The following is a 27,647-nucleotide window of genomic DNA, read 5'->3' on the forward strand; positions in this document are numbered from 1 at the left end:
GCAGGGCGTAGGGGGATTTATGAAGGTTACCAGGGTGCCTAACAGTGACTTCACCTAGTGCTACACATGTGTAAACCTTTGTGAACACAGAACATATGCTAATTACTTAACTCATTTTTAACCTTCTGTGTTCATTAATAGCACTGCACAAAATTTCCCTCCATGTTAGACTTTCAGAGAGTTTTTTGATCGTTTACCCAGAGACATGGGGAATTCCCCGCTGCCCCAAGCAGCGAGCTGCCGCCCCCGTGAGCATCTGCTGCTTCCACTGTGGGTGGCTGCCGGGGCCCCAAAATGGGACCCTCTGTTCCCCGGCCCCACACACGGTGCCGAGTGCTTGCGGAGCCCTGTGGTGACCCTAGACCCCTGGATGGACGGGGTGGCACCTTCCAATTACAGCCAAGTAAATGCAATACACTGAATAATATTTCAGAAGAAACACGTCTGCGATGTAAGGGAAGACACAGCCTCAGTGTTGACCTTTTGCTGGGGTTTTCTGTAATCCTGGCGTTTATTACAAGAATGGAGATTTTGTTCTGCAGTCTTTGTACTCCCACTGAAAATAGGGAATTGTTGGAGGGAAGCCGGACGTTTTCCAGAGGTATGCAGGAGAGCAAAGGAAAAAAGAAGGGCTGTGAGCAACAGAACTCATCCAATGCAGCTTCCTATGGATTTCTCTCTTGACTGATTCTTCTAACTGAAGAGCACTAAGACTTCTGAAGTGTTACTTCAGCGTATGCCTACACAGGTTCCTCTGCTTTCCCTTTCAGTCCCCTTCCTGAAGGTAATTCAGTGACACCTCGAAAGAGCTGACGTCTCACAGCAGGACTCAACATGTGTCTGAGGTGAACCTGTAGTCGTAGAGCCCCACTTTCTTGTAACTCAAATGAAGTATTTTATGAAACTTGATTACTTAAGGATCTTAATTACTTTTGTAACCTCTCTCCCTCTGCCAGGTTTAACTCAAATAAGCTAACAAGTTAAAAAGTTACGGGGCCAAGGACCCGCCCAGGGGAGGGAGGGGATGCCCACAGAGGCTAGGTGCTGGCTGTGCCTCCGCATTAAATCAGGCTGAAATGGAAACACTTGGTTTAGAGGTGCTGACAGAAGAGCAGAGATGATGTACAGGATGTGAAAGCAATGGGCTATGCTTGAAGAGAACTTGAATGCACAGGGCAACTTAGTTCGTTATCATCACTCCATGCTAATGAGCATCCAGGAGCTGACTCCAAATGAATGCTGTACTGTGAGTTATTTGCCATTTGGTCATTATTGCTCTTGGCTGGATATTGGCCGTTTCTGTGGCCTCCAAGGTCACCACTGGGCTCTACCACAAGTTCCTTCTCTGATGGCTGCCATCACAGGGGGTCCCTCATCCTGTTGAAAAGCAGGAGGCCCTGTCCGTTTACCTCCAGGCTGAGGAATGCTCTCTGGTTCTGGTAAACTCCTTTATTTCTCGGCAATTTCTGTAAAGTCAGAGAATACCCCTTCTTCAATCCCTGCATGTTCAGTGCTGATGGCTGCCAGGTGCTGCTCAGGGACTGCCCCGTGTGGCTGGGTGCCTCAGGTGTGCACCTCGGGAGCTGCCGAGGCCCCAGAGTAAGCACCTGGGAGGGCTGCAGGCAGCTTGGTGCTGGCTTGTCTGCTGAGGCTGCACCTCCGGGGTGGAGGAGAGCCTGCTTGGAGCCTGGGCTCGTGGATAGAAGAGCCGAGGGGGTCTGGTTTGGGCTGGCCAGGTTTGGGTGTCTCGGGACTGACACCATCCATAACCCACACCCTGGTACAGAGGGGCTGGGGCTCCCAGCAAGATCACAGCTGGAACCCCCAGTGGGGAGGGGGCAGCTGAACTGCTGAGGTTTCCAGAGCAACCTTTCAGCCAGGCTCAATGCTGGCCTCGCCGCCCCACCTGCAGCTCGGCTGGGTCAGGAGGAGCAGACCTTTCCCTTCCCATCCTGAGCAGTGCTTCGGTGTCACTGCTGCTGGGGCGTGGAGCAGCTTGCTCCATCTGCCCTGATAATAGATGCAGAAGGGCTGGGTTTCCAGGAGGATCACAGCTGAATCACCCAACAAAAACGGCTTGCAGCTCCTAGGCAATGTTGCTTTGCTGTTGCTTTTCCCTCTCCCTTTGCCATTTTCAGGCAGGAGCTGGCAATGGAGGCACAGAGCGGGGCTTGTAGGGAGGACAAGGGGCAGGCAATGAGGCTGAGCAGCCAGGCCACCTCACCCCGCTCTATGACAGCGAAACAAAGGCAAAAAAAAAAAAAAAAAAAAAAAAAAAAAAAAAAACAAACACCTGCCTCTCGGGCCTGGTCTCTTCTGGCGTTTCTTAGCCCCAGCGGCCTCCTGTTTGGGCAGCAAAGCCCAAAAAACCCCACAACCCTTTGCTGCATGACCTTGACACCCCCAAACCACAAAGCACCGCAGGCAACTGAGCACAGGAAGCGCAGGACCTGAAGGGGTGGGGGGTGCGAGCAGTGCCAGCCGCCCACAGCTTCCCCCAAGGGGCGTTGAGCTGCGAGGGCAGCACCTCAGGGCCCGGGACCGCCAGCAGCGTGACAGCCCTGACGCCGGAGGCAGCTGCGGGGCCTCCAGGCAAACCCTCGGCCCTGGGCTGGCACTGACCCTGCTGAAATGGGGCCGGAGCAGGGCTCCCAGCCACCAGCAGCCAGGGGCTGGAAGCAGGATGTGCTCCTTGTGGGCTCAGCGAGCCGGGACAGGAAGGCTTTACGTAGAACAGAGGTTTCTGGCCTCCATGGCTTGTAATGCCTCGCTCGGGCCCTGTGGCTGTTGACTCAGGAGGGAGGCACAAGGCCAGAACAAGCCGGGATGCGTTCACCGCGCTGCTGGCAGCCAGGACATCTGCTCCGGCCAAACGTCTCCACCATCTGCGCCCACGGACGCTCCCACTCGTGCTCACGTCAGGGAAACACCGAGCCCGACCCACAACCCTAGTGGTTTTCCACCCCGGTGCTGCCGTGTGCCGGCCCGGCCCTCCCAGCCGGCACCGGGCCCGAGCTGAAAGCCAGCTGGGGCTTCGCTGCCACAAGAAAGGTCACCAAGAGACAGGCTTTATGCTAAACTTCTTTAACCATCGTCATTACAACCATGTAAAACACAGCATTGAATACTATGTACAGTCTGTTGGGATTGGAGTAAAAAGGAATGATTGACTTTTCTTTTCCCCCCCAAAAAAAACTTCCTTACAAAAAAAAAAGAAAAAAAAAAAAAAAGCACAGACATAAAAATAGTTTTTCAGTAATAATTATAATACATTAGGAGGAGTCGGGGAGGAGGAAGCGTTCGACGCTGTAAACAAGACTAGCAATCCAAATGGAAGCTGATGGTCAGGGGCTGGCAAAGTGCACGCAGGAGACCCCCCCCCCCCGGCCTCCAGCGCGGAGGCTGCCGGGGAAGGACGGCCCCGGCCCGGCCCTGGGTGCTGCTGCTCAAAGTGCTCGGTCAGGGGACAAAACGCAGCCCCCGGGTTTTTTGGTGGCAGCCATCCCGGGGCTAGCAGGGCAGGGAGCTGGGAGCCCTTTCCTGAGTTTGCCGGCAGCCCCACTGGCTTCGCTACGGGCTCGGGGCTGCTTTGGGAGTCGGGGCGGGGGCGAGGCGTTGGCACCACTGCTGCTGAGCAGGCTGGGGAAGAGCTGCCTCAGGGCAAGTGAGCCAGGCTGAGCCGAGCAGGGGATGTTGTGGGGACGGCCGCTGCTTGCCCCCTACCCCAAAGGTCCCCGGACCCCGCTGGTGGCTGCCCCGTGGCTCAGGGATGGCTGGAGGACCCGCTGCGAGGCTCTGGTACAGCCGGGGGGCTCGGAGGGCAGGGAAACCCCGGTGCTTGGTGGCTTGTGCAGTGCTACCGCGCAGTGCCAGCTCCCTAAAATCAACTTTTCAATGTGAATACTGCAAAAGGACACAGACGTGCACCAGGGCATGCACACCGCTGGGCGAGGGCTGTCAGAAATGAGGGGCTCAGGCCTTACCTGCACATAAGCTCACCTCAGCGCGCTCTGAGGACAGAAAGCGGCCTGGGGCAGCCCTCAGCTGCTTCTCCTTACTTCTCTTGCAGCTGCAGAGGCCAGCAGGGTACGGCTCCTAGCAAAAGGCAATGGGTTCCTATCCTGAAATACTGCCCAGGTATTGTAACACAGAGTAGGCTTCACTGCGGCACAGTTACTGAAGAGCATACTCTAGCTTAAAACCAGTTCAAGCACCTTTACCCTAAAAGTGACCCGTGGTGTCTCAAAGCCCAAGCACGGAGCATTTGCACAGCACTTCTCTTCAAAGCGCCTCCTGGACGTCCCCTGAAGAGCTTACCCCTCCCAGCACCCCTGCCAGGCAGCTCCAGGCTCATCCCGGCCCCCAGAGCGAGGGCAGGGGGCTTTGGAGACTCAGCCGGGAAGCAGCTGCTCCTACCTGCTGGCACAAACACACACAGAAACCTGATAACCGCCCCCAGAGGAATTCAGGGGGTGTTTTCTGCTGGGCTTCCAGGCAGGCTTTGGCTCAGGCTATGTTCTCGAAGCAGCCGAAAGGATGAAAACCAGGCTGCGAGGGCTGCTGAGACTTGGAGGGAGCTCGTGCCCGGGTTTGCAGGCCAGCGGTCCCAGCTGCTGCCCAGAAGGTGGCATCTGCAGGATGCCTTCAGGAAAGCAGCAAAGAACAAAGCATGTTGGGACTCGAGTTCACTGCCTGCTGCCTTCCTCCAGCCTCCTTCTTGCCTGGAGGGGTGAGGCAGCTGCTGAGGGCTGCAAACACGAGTTTGGCCCCGTTCCTTTGTAGGGTTAGCGCCCACAGCCCCCTGGGCAGGGAAGAGCTGCTGGGGAAGAGGAGCTGGAGGCAAGGATCGTCTTGGATCCTGAGTGCTCACGGGGAAGGGGAGGGGATGGCCAGCCCACCAGGACTTCTCCCTGCATGAAGAGCAAGTGGGGATTCTGGAGCATCATCTCCCCCTCTCCATGCCCAGGTTTTCCTTCCTCAGGCAGCAGTTTCTGGCTAGCCTAAACCAGCAGGGCTGACCCGAGGTTTCTGGGCAATGTGCTCGCCCATCCTAACTTCTACACCATTTCCACCCTGAAGCTTCACCCGCTTGGAGCAGCAGCAGGCTCCAGCTCGGGCACTGTGCCGAGCCACCAGCGCACAGCTCCAGCGGCTCACCAGGTTGAGTGGGGCAGCAGCAGCCCGTTCCCCTTCAGCTGGTTTCAGGCAGCGAGCCTGCTCGCCGCCCCGGACCCGCGAGGGAAAGGCCATGCACGCCTGGCTCACCCCTCCCCGCTGGCCTTGCCCCCTCAAAAACTTCAACCAGAACGGCCCCACCTGGCACCCGCTGCCAGGGGCGCTGCTTGGAGCCCTCCAGGCCCAGGGGCTCACCTGCCCCAGCTGCCAACGCCTCCCCTCCAGGAGAACATTGGCGGGGAGAGGCGGACAGGGACCCTCGCCAGGAGCGGCGGGGAATTGCATAGACGGCCAGAGGGCTGCTGCCTCCCGCGGGTCTGGAAAAAAGAACTGAAGGTCTATTGCTACAGGAATAGAAACGCCGTCGGCCAGACGGATGGGGCAGCTGGGAGGACAGCCTCTCTTGCTGAGTATTTCGGACTCTGCTGCCTTGTGGCCACAGACCCACCGCTGGAGCTCAGGAGACAGGCAGAGAGCAACAAAGCACACGAGTTCACCTCCCTGCACATCCCGGGGCTCGGCAAGTTCCAACGAGCGACCCGAAATTAAAGCACTTCTGTCCATAGAGAAGAAACCACGGGTGCAAACCCAGACGGAGTTTGTTGGCGGCTCCTGGAGCTCCGGCTGCCCCGGGCTCTCGTACCGAAGCACGGCTCCACGGGCACCGCGGGACCGGTGCCGCTCCATCCCCTCTCATCACCTCCCCACGCGCCCCGCTAAAACGTCACCGATTTGGGCAGCTTTGCTGGGGGAGGAGAGGCTGAGCTGAAGCTGTTCTCGGAGAGGGATTTGGCAACCTGTGGGGATAATTTTGGTTTGGGGCTGAGGGGCGGCCGCGGCGCTTTCAGTGCATTGAATACTTTCGGGGCGCCCTCCTGGGCAGCTGCTGCCCCCAGGACAGAGGCGGCAGGAGGCAGCAGGGAGGTGGCAGCCAGGGGCCGGCCGGCCTCGGGCAAGGGCATTGCCACCTGCTTTCTGTTCCACAAGTCTTGCTCCGTGGCGTGGGCCACGTGCAGGGGAGTGGTGGTTTTTACCACGGCATAGGGGCTGTTCCCCTCGGCTCCCTGCTGGAAGGGGCGCCCCGGGGTCTCCGCCAAGAGGGGGGCGCTGCCGCCCGACTGCCTGTGCGGGGCTGGGCCCAGTCCTTCCGCTGCGCCCGTGCCCTGCTGCAGGCTGGCGAGCTCGCCTGTGGACGCAGACTTGGGTACCAGGCTCCTCGAGTCTGTCTGGGTCAGCAGCGCCGCTCCACACGGCTGCTCGGCCTCGGGGAAGTCCAGGTGCAGAGCCGGCGGCGGAGGAGGAAAGGCAGCCAGTGCCTCCTCTTCCTCCCCGCGCGGGGAAGACGCCTGCTCTACCTCTGGTGGGCCACACGCAGCAGGATTCGGCCGCCTCGGTGAGCTGTCTGCGTTGGAAAGCTGCTCGGCTGCCAAAGCCTCCCTGGCTGGCGCAGTCCCGGACGAGATGCTGGGGTCATGCAAGTCCACGGAGCCGTGCGGGGAGGGAGCAGGGCCGGGCGACTCGCACTGGGGCGGAGGCTGCGGGCCTCCGGGCCGTGCCGGTGAGGCAGCTCTGCTCCTGTGGCCGGCGGCGAGCAGCACCGGGCTCTCCTCATGCTCCCCCCGAGGTCTCCGGGGGTTGCCGTGCGAGGCAGGCTCTCCGCTCACCGCAGCGGCCTCCTGGCTGGCAGGGAAGGCCGGAGCCTCGCTTCTTGGCGGAGGAGGCTGCTGCTGCTGCACGTCCTCGGGAGCCTTCACCTCACCGTAGCACCGGGGGGGATGTAAGTGTCTGGCGGCCGCTTCGGTGGCGTCGCTGCCCAGCTGGTCGGGAGTCCTGGCGGCCACGGCGGTGCCGGTGGGTGTCCCTCCTGGAGGCCCTCTGTGGGGTGGAGGCTGCGTGGCCTCCCTGTCTGGAGGCCGCTCGCCCAGCAGCCCGTTCTGGCCGTTGGCCGCCGCGTTGGCCTTCACGGCCACCGGGTTGAGGGAGAGCTCCAGGCCCAGGGGTTTGCGTGGGAACTCCTCAGGCTTCGCTGCGTGGGAGGGAGGGGAGACAGGGGGAAGAATAAATGACGTAAAAGAGGGATTAAAATAAAATAGAAGTTGGAATCAAATATGTATATTAACATCAAATGAGAAATATTAAAAATAAAGCAATAAACAAAAATGGAAAAGCAATAAAAAGTAAAAAATAAAACAGTAAAAATGAAAAAAAAAAAAGCATTAAATAAATAGAGAGCCCCCCAGCAGTGTCCCGCTCACTGACAGCAGCACCAGGAGGAGCACACGGGGGAGGACCAGGGCTAGGGAGAAGGCAGCGGCCGGGCCGAGCTGCCGGCCACCCCTCTCCTGGAAGGTTGCAGCCCCTGGAGGCTGTGGGGAGATGGCAGCAAGGGGTTGAGGGGCTGGGGGCTCTGCCCACCTGGTGGGGGGAGGTCAAACTTCATCTTGCGCAGCTCGCTCATCGACACCTGCAGCTGCTCGATGACAGCATCGTCCTCGTACTGCAGCGACGCGGCGATCTTCTCCTGCAGAAACTCCCGCAGGTCTTCCAGCGTCATCTTCAGCAAGCGCTCTGCGGAAGGGCACAAACCCCAGCCGGGTGAGAGCAGTGGCGCACCCCGGGGCTCTGTTTTGGGAAGCAGAGCAAGCTGCTGTGCTCTGGTTTGCCTAGGTCAGAAGTGAAACCCATCCAGCCAGGGGTTGTGCTGCCCTTCCTGTGCTGGGGTCTGAAGGTGCTGGCCCCTCTCCTGCTGCTGCTCGGGGCTGCGTGTGCTGCCCCCCTCTCACCCACCTTCCTGGCGGTGAGAACAGCACAACGCAGGGGCTGGCAGGTGATGGGGGAGGCCAGGACACAAGTTTGGGGCCGTTTCTAGAAGTTCTCACCAATGCCTCTAGGAGGAGGAAAAGCTCCACAAGACAGACCCCGACCCAACAGCTGCCTCCACCCATGCCCGCAGGCAGCGCTGCCGACCCGACCCACGCTGTCTTTGCAAACCAAGTCGATGCTTTCAGATTTCTTTCGGGGCAGTATGTTCCTAATTCAACGGAAGGAAGGGCAGGGTGGCTGTCTGCAGAAGCAGACTGTCTGCAGTCTGACTGCCTGTCTGCAGGCCCACGAGTCCCCAGTTCGCAGTATCGGCACCTCTCTGTCCCAGTTTTAGGATCTCACAACCTCTCAGGGCTGCAAAGCAAGGCCTGGGGGTAGGTGGGAGCACTTTCTGACTTTCTAGAGACGCTGGTCAGCTCACCTCAAAGTCCAAAAGGTATCGACAGAAATGTCACTACCTTGACATTACGTATGAAAACCAGGTTTTGGTCATTTTAGAAGTGTATCACCCTTCGTTTGACAACTCGATTCCACAACAAATAAGCAATAGCCAAGCTCAGCGTGCCTGCTTGCTTCCAAAAGTGATTTTGACAGTTGGACAGCAAGCTCAGGACCACGCGTTATAATCTGCTTTCTTTTGGGTGCTCCACGCCCACGCAGACTGCTGACAAAACAAGTTCAGGGTGAGCCACCCCCAGCAGCCCTCGCCTGGGTTTTGCTGCCAAAACTCAAGCTTTCTGAAGGCGGCGACTGCGCAGGAAGACGCTCCAGCTGGAGACAAAAAACTGCCTTTGGATGGCAGCACTGGCTTGGGCTAACCTGAGCTGAGCACCAAACCCTGTCCCCGGGCTGGTGGCTACGTGGCAGCTCATCCCCGTGCTGCCCAAGGGGCTCGCCGCCTCCCCACCGTGCCGGGCACTTACTTTTGTGCAGCTTGAGAATGGTGTAGGCCATGGCCGTCAGCACCCGCTCTCCTTCCAGGATGTAGATGTCCCAAAGCCGCAGGGTGAGGGTGAAGGGCGTCTGTTCAAACACAAACAAACCCAGCCCGTTAGCACCAAGGCAGCAGCACTCGGCTACGGGACTGCAACGCTGAGCTTAGCAGCATGGCTACGTCCCCTCGCACCAAACATGCACCCCGGTGAGGCAGCTGGAACTCGTCTATAATGCAAAAATGTATTGTATCATCTAAGGTTTTGATTTAAAGTTAAACTTCCTGGCTTGTGATGGTTGGACTTAGTGACCTGGAAGGTCTCTTCTAACCTTGGTGATTCCGTGATTTTAAGAAACTCGGGTGGCTGCAGTTTGTACAGCTTTCAGCGACAAGAAAGGCAGAGCACATCCATGCCTGAGCTCAATCCCAGGAGGAAGAGACTGCCCTCTGTTTTATGTGAGACAGGGAAGCAGAAAATTGAGACTGTGGATGCACAGATACACTAAATATTGGCCAGCCTCCATCTCATGCTCACGTGTGCCAGCATAAGGCTGCCCCTAAAAATAAGGCAGTCTTGTCTTGGGTTTGCCAAATTAGCCTTGGACAAATCAGGGTAATTTTCTCATGCTTTCATATGTCTCCAGTGCACAGCCTGCTCATTTGTGTGTTACTGCTGCAGTGCAATTTGTTTGGGTTTGTGCCTCCAGCTCTTCTTCTCCATACACGTGTCCAGAGCCAAAGTGAGGTTAATTGCCTCTGCACGGCCACAGCAGCACCAGCGGGCAGGAGAAGCAGCTCCCAGCAGGCAGGAGAAGCAGCTCTCTGAGCCGGGAGGCTCCCAGCACTGCTGCAGGCCCAGCTCCCAGCTGCTATTTGCAGTGGGGCTGTCGGAGTTTGCTTGTCATCCACCAGGAATGACAGGCGGTTATTCTTAGCTTCTCCCTCGCTGAATTTCCTGCCTTATGGGAGCGTGCATAACATCCCACCTTATATATTATTAAAACCATCTTAAAATTATGATACTTCCTCCCCATTCGCTAGTAGAAAAACCAAGCGGGTTCAGCGTGCAAGCAGGTGGCAGAGAAGGACACAGCCTGCGGGGTCCTCACCCGGTCAATGAAACACTGCAGGAACCACTTGGTCGTGTAAATCCCCGTTGTCATCTGCTCCTTGTCCTAGGACGAGACAGCAAACAGAGACCCGTGTTTCAGCAGGCAGGCTGCGGGCAGCTCGAGCGATTTGCGGGGCTTGCTGGGGGTGGGCTGGCTGATTTACTGACGCTGGGGTCTGGGTGCAGGTTCTGGCTGTGGCTTGTCAGGCTTCTTGCCTCCCACACAAAGGCCCCTGCTTTAAATGGCAGCATTGAAGCCCCGCTCTGGTTCTTTATTCACTGAGTAAAGTCTGCAGCCAGGCTTCAGCCATGCCACAGCCGTGGGGAGGGACGTCTAAGAGAAGCTTTCCTGGCCTAATCCCCACCCCAGGGATTTACAGAAACCTCACAGGAACCAAACCCATGAGATTACCAGTTGTGTTTCCATAGCAATTCCCAGCCCAGCCTCTCAGAGCACCACAGAAACGAGGACCCCCAGGCATCCCACCCACAAATCCACACCTGCACAGCCAAGCCATTGCTCGCTCCCCGCTGCCCCCACCTAGTAACTCCACTTCCCCGGCAGCTACACCTTCTGCCAGGGCAGAGGCACTGGAGAGGGAGCTGTGCCTCTTGTCAAGTGTTAAAAAAAAACAAACAAAATCAGCTGTAGACAGCTGTTTGTTAGGGGGAAATGCTTTCTAGGACTGCTACAGAGCACGCAGGCAAATCACCAGCATGGACACCCCCGGCAAGAAAATAGTTGTCCCACCTTAGAGGGCGCACACTAGGCCAGGAAACCACCACTACTGGCACCGACTGACTACCGGAGTCCCTTAATGAAGGCATTTTTGTGCTTGCTGGCTAGGGTTTGAGTTACTCCCATCCTCCCCCCTCTACCCCCAGTGGCTATAATGAAGTGAAAACCTGTCCTGGCTCCGTGTCGCTGACACGGCCAGGGCTGGCTCACTCGCAGCACTAAGCAGGAGCTGTTTCAGACGATGGCAATATAAACGGCTTTTCCTGGAGCCCTGCCACCGAGCCCCCTGGGAGCATAAGAAACCTTCAGCAGTCTGGCCACTGAATACCGAATGTCTAAAGCAAACGCAAAGGGGGAGGAGAGGGGGGAAAAAAGGGAGCAGGTGTTGCCAAGCAGTCACCCAGCCGTTGGACCGCAGTCGACGCGTCCTGCAGACACCCCTCCAGCCACCAGATGGGTTCGTGCCAGCTGCTGGAGAAACACAGCTGGACACGGCGAGCCATGGAAACACGCAGCACATCTCACGCTGCTCCAGAATCGGGAGGGATTCTCCTGCCTTTCAAGCAGCAAAGCAGGGCAGGGAAGCGTTAAATGAAAGCACTCGGGGCTAATAACTGCTCAAGTAAAACTCCAGACATTCCAGCATTGCACTTTGGGCTTCGCAGCCGGTCTAGTAAGGCGGTGTTGGCCTCACTGCTGAGCCACGGCTCCTCCTGCTGCAGTCTCTAAGCCCTCCTGCCTGGCTCTGCTCAGGAAGCCTTCCAATTTTAGCAGTCCCTGCGCTAATGATAAACAGCAAGCAAACGACAGCCACTCCCCTGAGCAAGATTCCTGGGAAAAACAACTTAATAAACGCTTGCCTCTGTGTGGCTGAAGCAGCCATATAGTTAGAAATATGCTTAGTTGTGCGTGTATTTGGCAAAACATTACACTAATTGCTTTGGCATTAAAATGCAGCATTAGTATGGGAAGACTGATAACAAAGAGCTACCATGTGCTTCTTCAGCTTCGGGAACAGTTTGCTTAAAATCTGCTCATGGTGAGCTTGAAATCTCTGCAGCTTCGGGAACCCGGGAATGAAAAAACCTACAGGAGAAAAGACAAGAGGAAAAAATCAGAAGAGCTCTGGGAGCAAGCGGTCGCAGGGGCAGCCTGGTTTTGCAGACATGCATTCCCTGCGTGTCTGTGCCAGTGTGGGTACAACACCAGCTTGCAATCTGGAAGAAGATGCACTTGACAAGCCCACAGTGCATGCGTTATCAAACCTCCAGCAGGCTATCCAGCCCTGAAATCCCAGGATCACAGATAAAGCAGTGCTTTAGTAAAGAGCATAAAAGCAAGGCCAGACCCGGAGCAGGCTCTGTCGGGGCTCCTTCACAGAAGCCATCCAGAGTTATCAAACCGTAAGGGCTAGCCCTCCACTTCTAAAATAATCCTCTGCACAGATGACTTCTAACCACAAGTAAGATCAAAGGAACTTTCATGTGGTTGAAGAAAAATAATACAGCCCATTTGGTGGAATTGCATCTTCATAAAAATATAACGGCACGTAGCTCATGGCGTACAAAAACCAGCATTATGTGCTGCTCTTGGATGTGCTTCTATTAGGCTTTTTAAAAACTTGTAAGCTTAAGTTAATGGATTGCCAAGGGCAAGGCGCTTTGGAGGGAAGATATCGCCTCTGCAGCAGCGTTAATTACTGAGTATTAGAGGCTGGTGCTGATAAACCGCGTTCTTTGATGAACCTGTCTGCCTGGAGTGGAGTTCAGCTCTGTACTCTGTTCACGACGGCATGTAATTAAGCTTTACCTGCTTTAAAACGAGTACCTAAGGAGAAGCAAGGCTCTCCTGACCAAATTAAACAGCAGCCTCCAGCCTCCTCTCAGCAAGCCTCCAAAGGGAGAGTTGCTGCCTGCATCCCTCTCATCCTTACCATGCATTGCGTGCTTCTGGTTGGTCAGCAGCTGTGCCAGCGCCCAAAACGCGTCCTCTTCATTCAAGTACATCAGCAGGATGGCTGCGATCTGACTCATCCCTTGGCAGTAGCTCACCTCCTGCAAGAGCCAAGGGGGCACACGTGCTCGCACGCCACTTGCGGTTCTCTGTGCAACCCCGTCAGACCCCAGTGATTCTGTTGCTGGCAAAAAGGTGCACACGAGGACCCAGGGGATGGGGCAGCACAGATCCTGGTCCCCTCCGGACCCGTGCTGCTGATGCTGCTATGCCAGGACGGCTGGGAGCAGCTCAGGTTGCCTGTGCCTCCCAGTCCTATTTCAAGGTCTGTCCCGTTTCCAGGTCTTTACTGTTTATTCTCAAGTTTACAGTTCCCATATGTCTGCAGAGTCTGCCATATGGTCTACAGCGTCCCACCTGCAAGGCTTTAAAATCTCCAGGCGCCTCCACACGATGGTTAAAACCAGCACGCAAAGCACTTCTCCCTCTTTCTCCCAGTCTAAGTCAAGAGCCAAGCTCTGACCCGGGCCTTTGAAAAGCCTTTTGGGTTTGCATCATCTGCTGAACAGCACCTTCCAAATGTTTATGCAAGACTTTAACGATGCCAAAGAGCCAAAGCTCAGGGGTAGGTTAGCAGGCGACTGCTTCTGCAGTGGACTGGACCCAGCTCACCCCACTGCCACCAGCCTCACCGGAGCCTAGTGGTGATGAAAAGAAATGGGCTTGAGCAGCCACAAGCCAACCCCTTAGTGGTGCCCACAGCTATTTCTGGGAATATGGGAGGGGATGCCCAACAGCACGTGGCTCCAATGCTACCTGGGACTCCTTCAGCCATGGAAGTACTGAAGTAGTTAAAAATTAAATCAATCCGGTAAGCTTTTATCCAGTCATCAGCACAAGGGAAGGCAGGGGCTTTGTTCCTTTGACTGCCACCCTGAGTCACCTGTGCCTCCTGGGGTAGCTGTGACCCCCTGTGGATGGAGGCAGTGCATTCAGCAGCTAATTTAGGGCTGTTCTGCCTATTGCTAAAAGTGGCTGGTTTGCTGTAACAAACCAGCATTTTCAACAAGGATGCTACTCAGCACATGACAAGTCAGGAACATGATGGGCAGACGAGCCCTCTGCCAGGAGGACGGCTTGTGGAAAGCCAAAGAGCAATTCCTTGTTTTGTGCTGGCACTTGCTCAAACCAAACCTGTGAGGCATCACTTTACCGGGTGAAAACACAAACAAGGGAATGAAACAGCTGGGTGAAGAAACCTGGGCTTATTCTGCCTGTGAGCCTTGCAGCAGTCTGTACAAACCAGCAGTAGGACTCCAGCTGGGCTTGCCACTGCCTGACATATACACACCTGCCAGATATGTATATATACACGGATCAGGACAGTGCTTTGCACTTTAACTGGACTAACTTACTACTTACGGTGTTATAAACAGAGTACGCCGACAAGACGTGGAACAGAGCCTGTTGCCTGGGGAGAAAGAAGAAGGACACTAAAATGAACTGCCCACACAAACAGTGCTCAACACACCCGTTCATCGGGTTTGGAGCATCAGTGCTGGCTTTTTAGTCGTCTGGAAGCCACTGAGGCAGCAAGTGTTTTACAGCTGAACTCAATGCCTGCAGCCCAAGCCTCACCTCATGCCCGTGTTTTTTGGGCAGAGGTGGTTCTGCTCTCCTGTGAGCTGCTCCCAGCCCCAGGGCTGGAGGCCATCCCAGCCAGATCTCAACCCAGCCCCACTGCAGCCAACTTACCAATCCCCAAAGAGGTGTCTGAAGCCTCAAAAGCGGTACTCACTTCACTCCGTAGCGGTCCCGAAACATGATGTGGTTTCGGAAGGTGCGGTTAACGTCCAGATCTATCTGCTTGATTTCCGAGGACAAGCTCTTCGCTTGTTCTTTCATTTGCTGGAAGGGAGAGGGGCAGAGGAGAAGAAGGAGTCATGCCTCGTGTAAGCCCACCACCTCCCGCTGGGCGGGAGACGAAACATCTCCCCACAGCAGAAGCAGCAGCCTGTGAGGTGCAGGGGGGCCGCAGCGCAGTCCGGACAGCGAGCGGTGATCTGCAGGCTGGGGGTGAAGGGATGGGGAGCAGCAACCACAACAGGCCGCAAGCTCACCTCCTCACCGAGGCAGAGCAGAGGCGGCCGAGCACGATGTGTGTCCGCACAGCGGGACGAGGGCCAGTATGTCTTGCCCGTCCCAAGGGACCCCTGAGGCATGGAGCTGGCACACCCCGCTCGCCCACCGCCACGGCCTGTGGTGATCGCACCGCAGTCACCACCCCTGCTGCCACAGCAGCTGGGCCCACACCAGCCCTCGCTCGTCTTCAGACACACACGAGGAGTTTTCAGAGCTGAAAACCCTTACAATTAAATTCCACTGGGAAATTAGATTTACTGGGATTACTGGCGCCCAGCCTGGCACTCTCTCTTGGGGCTATAGCGAAGCACCAAGAGCTGTCGGTGCTGAAGGATGGGTGCACACCTGTAGCCAGCACATGGACACACGCGTGCCCACAGCACCAAGTCCCTGAGCTCTTCAGGGGTTTGGTCACAATAAAGTCCAAAGTATTAAGACTTTGGTTTGTCTGGGAAGTGATCCCTACTTCCCCTGCAGAAGAGAATCCCACTGGGTTTAAGGAGTTCGTCCTGAATCCCAGAAAGGCAGTTCTGGGGTACTGCCTTGTGCTGGAGCAATTGCAAGGCACTGGCAGAGTACAGAAGAGGAGCTGAACTCAAAACTAAGGATCCCCACATTCCCCCCACGCCAGCTTATCATTTAAAGCAGTGCCACCTGGAGAAAGGACTGAAGCCCAATTAAAAAAAATAAAATAAAGAAATTTGTACCAAAGCTAGGCCCACCCGAACCATCCGTACACTCAGGAGTCCCAAAATTGGGCAGATGGAACTTAAGGAAAAATTTCTTTGGCGTGAGGGTGGTCAAAACACTGCAACAGGCTTCCTGGCAAGGCAGTTGATGCCCCATTCCGGTCAGTGTCGAAGAAGCATCTGAGTAACAGCCTCATCGTTATGCTTTAACTTTTGGCTAGCCCTGATGTGGTCAGGCAGTTTGACTCTGTGATCTCTGAAGGTCCCTTCCAGCTGAACTACTCTGCTCTGCGGTGCTCCATGGGTAAAGCCACCACAGGGTCCCCTCACAGCCTGCGTTTTGCTCCAAGCAGGCAGGCGAGGACCATTTTGGTACTGCTACGCAAGCCTTTAGGTACTGCTTGTGATCACACCCTCCTTCTTCAACATCCCCAGGGTTAGCTGCGTGAAAACACTACATTTTGTGACTGCTTTCAGGCAGCCTGAGATCCCCCAGCAGGATAGGGGCAGCGGAGGTGAGCAGCAAGCCCAGGGTCGGATCCCCTCCTCACTGGGGACTGAAGGTAACAGAGCTGCAGGGACGCTTCATCACCCGCTCGGAAGCTCCTTTGGATGCTTCCCAGCCTGCCACAAGGGGCCTGCAGGTTGCTGCTCACCTCCCGAGGTGGCCACACCAGCGCTGGGGACACCACAGCTTGTTAGCAGCTGGAGGCTGGGCAAAGGAAATGTAAGTCTGACCTTGAAAGCAACTGTGTATGGAGGGATTCTTTTGAATTACTGCCTGAACAAGACAAGGCAGGGTAAGAAACATGACAAGAGAATGAGGATCTGATAAATGCTATCATTTCCCTGCTTTAAATCCTGAGCTCTCTGCATCCCCCCTTGGCAGGGTGCGCACCCTGGGCCACCTGAGTTCAGAGTTCCCTGCTGAAGACCCTCATTTTCCCCACTAAAAGAGCACAGAAATCTCTCAAAGCCTGAAAAGAAAAAAAGAAAAAGAAAACACACCACCTGTATTTTGATATTCTCTTCTTTGAGCCTCCCCAGACTTGGCTTGAAAAAGCACCACACCTGCCTGGGAAAGCAAGCGTGTGCCGAGCCGCATGTGCATGTGAGCAGAGCTTCTTGGGCACGGCTGCCAAACGCAAAACCCAGCTACACTGAGAGGACCCTGATGAAGAGACGGAGAGCACCCACAGCTCCAAGGGCAGCTCCTGGGCCAGCTGCTTCCTAAAACGTTGCACTGAGGGGATCTTTCCCAGAGCCACCTGCAGCCAGCAGGACTCTGCTCTCCCCCAGCAATGGGTCTGCCCCAAGGGGCAGCAGTTACTTCGAGGCCATTTGGGATTTTTTTGTGCCCCAGCTTATCCCCAGGGAGATACGGCAGCCTTGGGGCCAGCCCCTACAGGACAAGGGGCTGAGACTGACTCTTGGTTCCTTCTGAAAGCAAAATCTCTCTTCCAGGAGGTGCCCCTGACCCTCTTCTGGAGCAAATTAATGGAGAGCTAATTGCTGGCGGCAGGTGGCACCAAAGAGGAGGAGGATTAAGAAGAGCTTTTGGGGGGCTGAGTCCAGCAAAGCTTATTAACCCTGAAGCTCCTGCTTATGGCAGACCCCCCTCTGGAGCACAGATAAACACTCCTCGTGACTTTCATTTGTTTGCTTTGCTTCGCTGCCTGCACGGCACAGCTTCCCGGGAGGGAGCGTGATAAGAACCTGCACGCTGGGAGAGCTTCGTTATCCCTGCTTGGGGCAGCGATCCCAGCCCCTGCTCCCCGAGCCCCCTCACGTGGCTCCATCCCAGCAGCACATGGCTATGAACATCCCCGCTTGACTAGCTACGCCGAATTAGCATCGCCCTGCTTATTAAGGAGCCGTTTCAGAAATGCCCACAACCTGCTGGACGCAGCACATAACCTCCTGCCTCCAAAGAGCGGGACAGCCTGCTCCTCGCCCCGCACGCGGCTCTGTCACACTCGGGGCTCTGTCACAAGAAACTCTGCTGCTCGGCCGCCCGGCTGGTGGTGCTGGAGGTGGTGCAGATGCGAGCAGCCAGCCAGCAGGGTGCTGTGGGCTGGTAGGGGTGCGCGGAGCTGTGCTCGGGGTGTGCGCGGCCCCCCGGGGAGCCTGCTTGGCCTCTGAGCTATGCTCACACAAGCTACGTCGTGAAACAGGCGAGGAAAAGAAGCTAGGCAGCGTAAAGCAGCCTAGACATCTGGAGTGAAAAATAATTTAAAAAAAATACAGCAAGCCCCATTACTTGAATTGCTGTTCAACACACGCCACAGAAATCGTTTGATACCAAGAAATCCATAGAAAAGTCTGCAGCATGAAGAGCTCTGGGAGGAAGCAGTGCAAGTAGGACTTTGCTCCTATCTGCGGAGGAAACAATGGAAATTGATTTTTAATAGAAACTTTCCAGATAGCACTCCTGTGATGACGTCTGAAGATAAAAGGCGACACACACCAGCTGCTTCAACCCAGGCTGTTTCAGTTCTTCCTATGCACTTCCAGCTGCACAGCTAAGTCATAAACTGCTCAAAAATCCCCCACGGGCTTTAAGATCTGCTCTCGCTCCGCTGTAATTGGCTTTCTCGACTACTGCCCCTTCGCAGGCTGGTTCAAGGCTTCTGACCTTGCTGAAAGCTTCACAACGCCCCAAGTGAAGTTTTAAAGCACACCGAGGGGCCCAGGGCACCCACATCTGGCACCCACCTGCTTCAAGGTGCTCGTGGCCACTCCACGTCCCTCCTTTTAGCTCGAGGAGCCACCACAAGCAGCACCTTTGCTTTCTGTCCCCTCTCGTTCCCTGAAGATGCAGTAACATCTCCAGCAGCTTCGCCAGCCGCTTCCAGCAGAAGAGGTGGAAGCAGCACGCTGAGGAAAGCAGCCGGCCAACAGATCCCTGCCTGACGTACGCGAGGATAAAGAGTTTATCCCCCTTTTGTCCTCAGCCCTCGCTGATTTGAAGCCTTTCCTTTCCAGAGGTCTCAGCGGTTGCTGCAGGGACTCAGCCCCGCCACCACCGCACACCACCTCGCTGCCTGCGAGTGAGGATGTGGGGGCTGGGTTCCCCCACCCCAAAAAGCTTCCCGCTGGGAATCCTCGCGTCCCTCCCACCCATCACAGATGGAGACGGAGATACCCACGTCCACCGTGAATCCCAACCTGCTCCCGTTGCCTGTGCTGGAGCCGTACCTCGTATTTTCCTTCGTTCTCCTTCTTCATCTTCTCGACATCCAGCAGGAGTGACCAGACCTGGCCTCGCACCTGGAGCGGGATGCCCTTGTACACTCGCCGACACATCTGCCAGGAGGAAAACACGTGTGTGAGCGTGCTGCAGCCTCCTGGCACGGCGAGGCTGAGCAGCTTGGCTCTGCAAGCCTTCGGTCTGAGCTGGCACGGCTCTCACCCTGAGCGAGGTAACAACGTGTGCGCTATCTCTGGAGCAAGCATGGGGATCAGGGATGAACATCTGAGTGTTCCCCTCCTGCCTCCGTGTGTGCCTTTCATGCATTTCACAGATGCCTCTTCTTTTTCTTGCCATAAGGCCTCCTCTTTCTCTGAATAGACCATTAAATTTCAATGGGAAACAGAAAAAAAGAGCTTTTGTTCCATCCCTGACTTCTCCCATTAAAAGAACACTTTAAAAACAAAAAGCGCCTTACATCTGAACATTTTCCACGCTTTCATTCATCCCACCCTCAAAATGCCCTGCAGCTGCACTGCAAAGCCAACTGCAGCATCCCTCCCGGCTCCTGGGGCCGTGGGGGTGCTGCAGGATGCGCTGCGTGTGCCCAGGCTCCAGCCACAGGGGCTCACATTAGGATAGGATCATTTCCTTGGGGCTGGGGGACCCCATAGGACCAGGCGTGCTCACGCAGGCAGAGCACAGCAGGTCCACGTCCCACCAAGTGATCAGTTCGTGCCACCTGGTTTAAACCTATCCGACCCCCTCCAAAATCCCTCTGCTTTTTCCAGGAGGCTGGTGCAAGAGAAGGGCTGGGACTCAAGGGAAAGCATCGAGGCGGGCAACGTCCGCAGCAGGTTTTCTGGTCGTGGTCCTGCAGCTCTGCCTTCCCCTCCATCTGCTGCTGCCACCTTTCCTTCCTGGTGCATCTCGCACAACCAGCTGCTTCTCTTCTCACCTGAATTTTTAGCACAGGCCTGGGCACAAGGTTAAAGACTCGCAGCTCTGCTCTGTCGCTGCCTGCACTGTGGCATGATGCTCACTGAGTTAGGGGCTGGGCAAAGCTCTTGGCCCAAAGAGCTAGTGTGGGATGAGGCAGGAGGCCTCATTTATTTTTTTATATTTATTTCCGAAGCATTAGGAGAGATCAGCTGACAGTTGCCAAGGTAGAGCGAGATGCTCAGCTCGTGGGAAGAAAATTATTTTGTTTTGCATTCTCTGAAGTGGTATTGTTGTACTGTAACGAGCACAGCCCGCGCTGGCGTGTAGCAAATGTCTCTAATGATTTTCTCTGCATGAGAGTGCAGCAGGAGCAAGGGAGTTACCAAACATGCTGCCATCGAACCAAGCCGAAATGCCTCTCTGTCATTTATCCGAGGGCTTGCCTCCTCCCCCAGCCTCCAAAAGTGCAAGTGATAAAACCTCAGTGCCGTGAGTCACGCGGAGTAAAAATGAGCAATTTTCCTCCTTCGGGAGACTTGAAGGAAAACAGGGAAGTTCTCAGTAAAAGAGGCAATGGTGCGGGGAAGGAAGAGCAGGTGATGGGAACCCCACTCCATGGGAAAAATGAAGAACCCTCAAGGTCACCACCTCTTGGCTCTAATAAGCTGCTCAGTGCTTGCAGCTGGGGAAGGAGGGCCAGGACTGTGACCCATGCAGACAAACCCCAGCTCAGGAGGAGGAGCGAACACCTTGGTGCTTTCCAACTGGAGATGCTGGTGGCTGAAGCGATGGCTCAAGGTGGGCACGTACATTTACCACAACAGCCACCTCTGGGAAAGAGGAAAGTGCTGCCTGCCTTCACTTACGTCAGCATAAGAGGGAGGAAGCCAGGAGTCCTTGTGAGGAAACCCGACACAGAAGTCCTCCCTTAGGAAGTGCCTGGGCTTCCCCTTGCTGCCAGGGCAGACGGAGCTGCTGGAGAAAGGAAGGTGAGAGCCTGAACCCCCCAAACAGCTCAAAATACATAATGCAGCAGGGAAATATTCTTTTTTTTTTTTAGCAAGTCCTCTGGTGAACCCCAGAGCTGGAGCCTTCTACCACCCCGCTGGACACGCAGCAAGGACGATGCAGCTGTGATGGCCACGGCACAGAGGCTTGCCCGCTAGCACAAGCCCTTTCCTTCCCTGGGCTATTCCTGCTGGCAGCACTGCAGCGGGGACAAAACCTGACTGGGACAGCCCCTGCCGTGTCAAACGTCACCAGGCTGTCCCCAGCAGGAGCAGACTGCTCCCTCCTGGGGGTCTGTGCCTGTCCCTACAGAGCCCCGATTCATCCCAAGCCGCCCAGCAGCCCAGTGACCTTTAGTAGAGACAAGGCCACGCCTGCGTGCAGAGGGCGGCTTTGTCTAAAAACCTGACGTCTCTGGCCAAAGCCATCCCTCTCCCAAGGTCCTGCTCCCTGCAGCCTGCGCACGGTGCAGACAGAGGTCACGGCCTCCCCTCAGCTCTCAGTCCTGCGGGACCGATGCTTCTGGCTGAAATCCCGTTACTCCAGAGCTACAAGGAGCGAGTTATCCTGCTGTCGGAGCACACCCAGCACGGTCTTTTTTCCCCTAAACTGTGCTGCCTTAACTGTGCATGCTTATGTAGCACTATCAGGGCGTTTCCTAGCATCCTAAACCCAGTCATATAGGTTAAAAGAGCAGGGGAGGGGACACATCACCTGGTGCTGCGCCCTGAGTTAGACGATTTAATACTTTGTCACAGGTCTGGCACACATCAGCGCTGCAGGGCCACGTGCTCTTTGCATGCACTTGGGCATTTTCTCATCCTTTCCCTTGTGGCAGCCAGGAGACAGCACGTAGCGCCAGGGAAGGGCAGCGTGACATCAGCCTGACATCCGTGCTAGGAACAGCCCTGGTGTCACTGTTTGTGCTGACATCGAATCCCACTGCTATAAAGCGTGGCTGGAACAGCTCTGCAGACAGCTCTGACAGGGTGAGAAGCACCAGGAGCCCCAGGGCATCGCTTTAATTACGGCAATCCGAGTTGTTGCTCATCTCCGAACAGGTTATACCAGGAGTGATGTTAGGTGTAGCCGTGCCCCACTGGGCCAGGCCATAGAGCAGGGCTTCTCCTGCCTTGTTCCCTAGCATCTGCGGCAGCCACGGCAGGCAGCCAGTGGCCAGCAGCACACGGGGCCATGCTGACACGCTGCTCAGGGAGCAAAACCCAGGCGTGCAGCCTTCCCCAGCCTGCAGCCACTGCTGAACCAATGCCCCCAGGCTGGGGGACGCGGGACATGCCTGGGGAGGGCACTGCCTTCATGGATGGGTGTCAGAGATGGGGGAAGGACAGGTCCACCACGGCCCTTCTCTCCCAGAGAAAACCTGCAGGTCCTCTTGGGGCAGCTTTTGGTCCACCCAAGAGCAGTTCAGCAGCTCACACCCCTCCCAGCTGTGCAGCACATGTTTCACAACAGGCAAGCCGAGGCAAGGACCTGAGCCCCACGCAAGTGCTGAGAGATGCTGCAGCACACACCCGCCTGCACGAGGAGCCCAGAGCCCCTCTGCACAGGCTCTATCAAAAGGAAGATCAAATATAAGGCTCCTGGCGTCAGCAAGAGGTTTTTTTCCCTAAGACAACATCCGAGCCTTTATTAAAATAGCAGGCAGACGGCGTCTTGTGACACTTGGGCTTCTGTCACAGCAGTGAAGTGCTGAAAACAAACGTGAAGACGAACAGCCACGCAGCTGACAGGCTGACTGCTCAGGGAAGGAACAAGCCCAACCTGCTGCTCACTGCAAAAAGCAGATCAAGAGCTCATCGTGCCTCCTTAGCTAGGAAAAAATGCAAAGTGTTTGACAGGCATTGCTGTGCTCCCAGCAGCAGGTTCTCCTTTTTCTGCTGTCCTTCCCAGTCCATTTATGAGCTGCAGGCAGCCGTCAGCTCGTGGCAACACGCATCTCCAAGCGGCCTCTCTGCTCCCACAGTGCTGTAGCATCTCTCCTTCAAAAATAAGGATGCAAACAGCGTAGCAGTCCACACAAAGGACAGACAGGGATGAAAAAGCGGCCAGGTGAAGGATGCAACCTGATTATTTTTTTTTAAAAGCACTTCTTGTGCTTCCTAGGGTCTTGCTCCCTCCCACCTGGCACTGAGCACGGGGCTGTGCAGCAGCTTGAGGCACTCGCTGGTGGCTACCAGCAGCAGCACAGGGTGGCCTGCGAGCAGTGCCACCGGGCTGCCAGGACCATCAGCACCGAGTCAAAGCTCCTTTATGCTCCCTCCGTCCGCTGAGGGGGCTGACGCCGGCTGCCAGGGCAGCCAGGCTCGAGTCCTCCAGGGGACAATGCCTCTTCTGTGTCCAGGAGTCATGAACCATTTAGAGGCTGGTATTAATAATAACGTCATTTATTCCATGACAAGAGCTCTGCGGTTTTCTGACACAAAGACCTGCAAGAGGCCTGCTGGTAGATGGCTGTCAGGCACCTCGCGAGCTGAACACCAAAAGCCAAGAAGCAGCTGGGTGGTGAAAATCCTGCTCGGCTCCTGGGGCCTCACGTGGGACCCCCGTCCCTCGGGACACCCCAAAGCGTGCCATGCAGGCAGCATTTAGGAAACCATTTTTAATAACACTCATCTGAACAAGACCTCCCCTCTACCGGTAAACCAGCCAGCTCAAGGAAAGATTGGAAATTTTCAAGACTGATGGGTAGAACTAGGCAATATTTTCCAGTGATCTCTGGTTCCTCTCTCAACGTTTTGAGAGCCTGGTTCAAAGGCTGCACCACCACATCCCGCCTCGCACACGCTCTTCTTTTCCACCTCACCTTGTCACTGTTTCTGTATTTGCCCCATTTCTTCAGCATCTTCAGCCACTTGTCCACACGTTCGATTTCCTGCTGTTTTTGCTGGTGTGAGGGGGAAGAAGACAAGACAAATGTAAGAAAAAAAGTCCCAGAACATGCTTCCCGAAAGAATAAAACTTCATTCTCTTTAGTTTGAAATTTCTCACAGCTGAACTTTGCATTCAACTACATGTAAACACCTTTTGCTGGGGCCAGGAATAATCCAGAGGTGTTTGCAGGAGCTGGCAATTTCAACCCACGGTCATTAAAAATGCAGCGTGTAAACAAGGAGAGGCACAGGCTTGGCAGACAGAAAGCATTTCCAAGAGGAGCATCCCTCGACAACAAAATCCTTCTGGGTTCAGCGAGCCTTGGACCATTCTGCATCACCTCTGCCAGAAGGCAGGTGGACATGACATGCTTTAGTCCCAGCTAGCAGAGTCCCAACGGAGAAGCCAAACATCCATAAACCAGACCCCAAACCAGTCCCTCGGAGGCAAGGTATTTTATTAGATGAACCAAAGCAAAGAGCTGTTACTGGCCACAAAAGCCCGCTCACAACCCAAGCTCCCACCGACACCTCTGCTTTCCAGGTGAGCTTTAACCTCCTGCAGCTGTGGCACGGTGCCCAGGGAGGCTCGGCTCTGTCTCAGAATAAAATGGCTTTCTTTCTGCAAGCAGCCCCGTGTCCCTGCAGGAGGATGTGCTGCCAGCTCGGGGCACAGGAGGATGGAGCAGGGTTACCCGCAACCTCTGTGGTCTTCCCCCGTGCCTTCAGTCCCTTTCTAAGCTGCAGCCATTCAGTGCCATACCGCAGCCCAATTGAGGGAAGCTTTTCCCAGGAGGAAAAAATGTGCAAAATGTGCTTCAAAGTGTGAGATTTCACTGCAGCATGGAGGAAAAGAGGTGCCTGACACTACAAATAAAAGCTCCAACAAGCAGTCCTGGAGCTGCAGCACGCACAGTCCCCCCCCCCGCTTGTTGCACTCTCACTTGCACATTCGTTTCCCTAAAAGCAGGCTGACAAGGATCTGAGAACCACATCAGCAAAGCCGACAGCTCTCACCTTCTCCTCCAAGGCGGTGCGGGTCGGCAGCTCCTGCTCGCTGGAAAAGCAAGGGGTGACAAGGTTAGCCCGGGGGCAAGCAGGGCAAAGAGCACAGCATGCTGCGGGTCCCTCTGCAGGGAGCCACGCGGCTCCAGGGCTTGATGCCTGTCCTGCAGCTGCCCCTCTGGGCCACAGCCCGCCCAAGGCACCAGCCAAAACTCCGTGGGAGCTGCTGGGGGGATATCAAGCACGGATACTGCTGGAAACCCTGTGCACACTTGGGCATCCATTAAAAAAAGCAGGGGAATTTTGAACAGCAAGTGCTTTGAATCCCCCCTGCTGCAGCCAGAACAGACACTGCTCTTACTTTTGTTGTACATCTGAAAGAAAAGTCGCTCTTTAGATGTTCTCCCCAGCCAAATGGTGTGCATTTAATCCCTTTGTGCCCTGCTTAGAGCAAGGATTTCCTCAGGGAAGGAAGAATGATCAGATATCTCGTCTCTTCTCTTCCTACATGGCCTGCAGCAGCAGGGGCGAACACAGGATGATCTCCTTCAAACAAATGCCACAGGCCTCCAAGGAGGTGCGTGAGCAGCAGCCTGAAGCTCCTGATACCAGGTGATGGGAAACCACTCTTCCCCAAAGAGGACTGCAAGGAAAAGGACATCAGGACATCCTGACACCCCCTGCCTTTAAAAAAAATAATAAAAAAATACCTTTCCTACTGAGTGGTTATCTCAAAACCTTTTGTTCTGTTTCGCTCATGAAGGTCCCCATGAGCATTTTGAGGCAGTTTTGGAGGGCTCTGAACGTTGCCTTGCAGCAGACTCAAAGCAGCGTGTTTCCCCCCCAGGGTGGCTGAGGGAGGAGATGCCCCCAGCCTCTCCTCCGGCATCTGGGGCTGCTGGAGCCAAGGCACAGAGCAGCCCGGAGCCAGGGCACCCCGCAGGAGCAAGCGCTGGGAGGGCAGGAGAGGAGCGCAGGACTTACTGCAGGAACCCAAAGCGGTCGGTGACTTTGTAGAGCGTGAAGTCGGCATCTTCCCATGGGTCAATCTCGGCTCCCTCCTGCCTGCCCTGGGAGCAGAAGGGATGCCCGTGAGCCACCCCCAGCAGCAGGAATACCCCGGTGCCCACACCCCGCTCCCCCCAGCCCCAACGCGAGCACAGAGCAACAGGCCCGGAGACTAAAACCTGCTCTAAGGAGGGAAACACAACGCAAACATGAGAAAAATCTGCACCACTCAGCTTCATGGGGGTGTACCTCGGTGCTGATGGGCACGGGGCAGCCTGGTTTTAGGGGGCACCAAAGCACTGGAAGCCCAGCACCTTTCAAACTATGGCCTGAGCCAGAGGATGGGATCCACGAGGAAGTCTGGGGACAATGTGAGAGGGGATGTGCGGGCAGGGAGAGACTGGTTATGGTGGAGATGCTTTGGTCACCCCTGCTTGACCACCCGATTCAATAGCTGCAGCCTTATTGCTGGGGAAAAGGACGAGCTTGGTACCTTCTCATACTTGGCGACGATCTCTGCTTTTTCCTGGGTTATTAAAGTGTCTATGTCTTTCTTCATGTCAGAAGCTGTAAGGCAGAGGGAAAAAAAAAAAAGAGGGGAGATAAGTAAATGTGTACACAGCATGGGAAATATTTTAGGCAAGTGCTAATAAGAAAAAGCTTTGCTGACAACTTCAGCTTCCAGCCCTATCCCAAAGCTAAAATTAGGCTGAGATTGAAAACCCTCCGTACAAAGCATGCGTGGAGCTTGCATGCACCCAGCACGCCTGCCAGCTCCTCGCTCCGCACGGGGAGCAACTGAATTTGAGCAAGTGGGAGCTTTGTCTGCAAAGCCGGCTGGAGGATAAGCCGCTGCGCCTTTGTTCCAGGCGCACACGTGCCTGTAGGAAAGGCACCAAGCTTTTAAAATTTTTACAATGGAGATGTGGGAGCCAGCCGTGCTTACCGCAGAGCCCCCGTGCCACGCGGTCGCACGCCAGCTGGGATGAGAGCAAAACGCCCAGCTCTTGCCCTCAGCCCTGGGTGTGAAGCCACCAGAGCGGTAGGGGCATCTGAAGGCTGACTCAACATCAAAGGCAGCGCTAAAAGGAGAAATGTTTGCCTGTGCTGGGTGATGTGTGCACACGATAAACCGGCCTCTGGGCCATCAGCACCCACACACATCCCTACGAGAAGGGCAACGGGGCAGCGAGGTGAGCACAGAGCCCTCACCTGCTTTGTGATCGACGTGGGGCTCAGTCGTCAAACACATCTCCTTGTACAGGCCCACGGGAGCATCCTCCCGCTGACCAAAGCTGAGCCTGGAGGAGAATGCAAGAGCAGCTCCACCTCATCCTCCTCCTCTTGTAAGAGCTCGGGAGCTGCCCCACTGCACGCAGCGCCGTGAACGGCCCAGCCAAGACGGCCACGTCACCTCCCCGAGCAGGCAAGGTGCCAGAACGCTGCAAGCAATGCCACCCACACCTTCAGGCTCCAGGAGCTACCCTGTCCCCGGGCAGGGAGGAGGCAGCGGGGACACCCCCAGCCCACGGGGGACACCCCCAGCCCACGGAGCACGTTCCCAACCACTTTGTAACCAGGCAAACTCCAGCCAGCCCCGGAGCTTTCCATCTGCTGGTAGCTTCCCCGTGCTCCCCTTCCCGCAGCGCTCAGTTCTTATCCCTTATTATTATTTTTTTCAAGTGCTCCCCATGTTTCTGCCGTGAGGCGTGAACCCTGCTCGCAGCGGGGGGACAAGCAGCGGGCAGTCACGTCGCGTTACCGCCTGCGTGGCCACGTCTCCACAGGTCCCAGATGGGAAGTTTGCGTTTCAAGAGGAGGGAGGGAACTCAGCTCTAACGGGGTTTTACAAATTGCTCAGAGTTTGGCCATTTCTGAACGCATATGAGGACAAAACCTCTTCGAATAGTTTGTTAGAAATCCAGGCTGCTTCTGCCTGCTCCGAGGAGACTTTGCCTGCTGTAAAAAGATTTGGCAGGGCTGGGGAAAAAACTGTTAAGAGCCACCACAACCTTAAACTATTTCCCCCGCTGCCAC

At 55.6% G+C, this 27,647-nt stretch overlaps 1 protein-coding gene across 2 annotated transcripts in view; it reads right to left on the reverse strand.

Annotated features, from left to right (window-relative positions):
- Positions 1 to 3,098: 3,098 nt before the first annotated feature.
- Positions 3,099 to 27,647, reverse strand: part of LOC311209626 (uncharacterized protein) — a 75,663-nt gene continuing 51,114 nt past the window's right edge. For both annotated transcript variants that reach the window (XM_084287086.1, XM_084287085.1), the window contains 13 exons: positions 26,104 to 26,177; positions 25,587 to 25,672; positions 24,615 to 24,654; positions 23,531 to 23,611; positions 18,765 to 18,872; positions 14,534 to 14,643; positions 14,158 to 14,206; positions 12,716 to 12,836; positions 11,774 to 11,868; positions 10,042 to 10,107; positions 8,922 to 9,021; positions 7,591 to 7,743; positions 3,099 to 7,201 (listed from right to left, as the gene is read on the reverse strand). In XM_084287086.1, the coding sequence (XP_084143212.1) occupies positions 5,892 to 7,201; positions 7,591 to 7,743; positions 8,922 to 9,021; positions 10,042 to 10,107; positions 11,774 to 11,868; positions 12,716 to 12,836; positions 14,158 to 14,206; positions 14,534 to 14,643; positions 18,765 to 18,872; positions 23,531 to 23,611; positions 24,615 to 24,654; positions 25,587 to 25,672; positions 26,104 to 26,169 (2,385 nt within the window). In that variant the 5' untranslated portion in view covers positions 26,170 to 26,177 and the 3' untranslated portion in view covers positions 3,099 to 5,891. The remainder of the gene's footprint in view (positions 7,202 to 7,590; positions 7,744 to 8,921; positions 9,022 to 10,041; positions 10,108 to 11,773; positions 11,869 to 12,715; positions 12,837 to 14,157; positions 14,207 to 14,533; positions 14,644 to 18,764; positions 18,873 to 23,530; positions 23,612 to 24,614; positions 24,655 to 25,586; positions 25,673 to 26,103; positions 26,178 to 27,647) is intronic.

Source organism: Netta rufina, assembly GCF_964035555.1.
Source record: "Netta rufina genome assembly, chromosome: 5".
Lineage (NCBI taxonomy): Eukaryota > Metazoa > Chordata > Aves > Anseriformes > Anatidae > Netta > Netta rufina.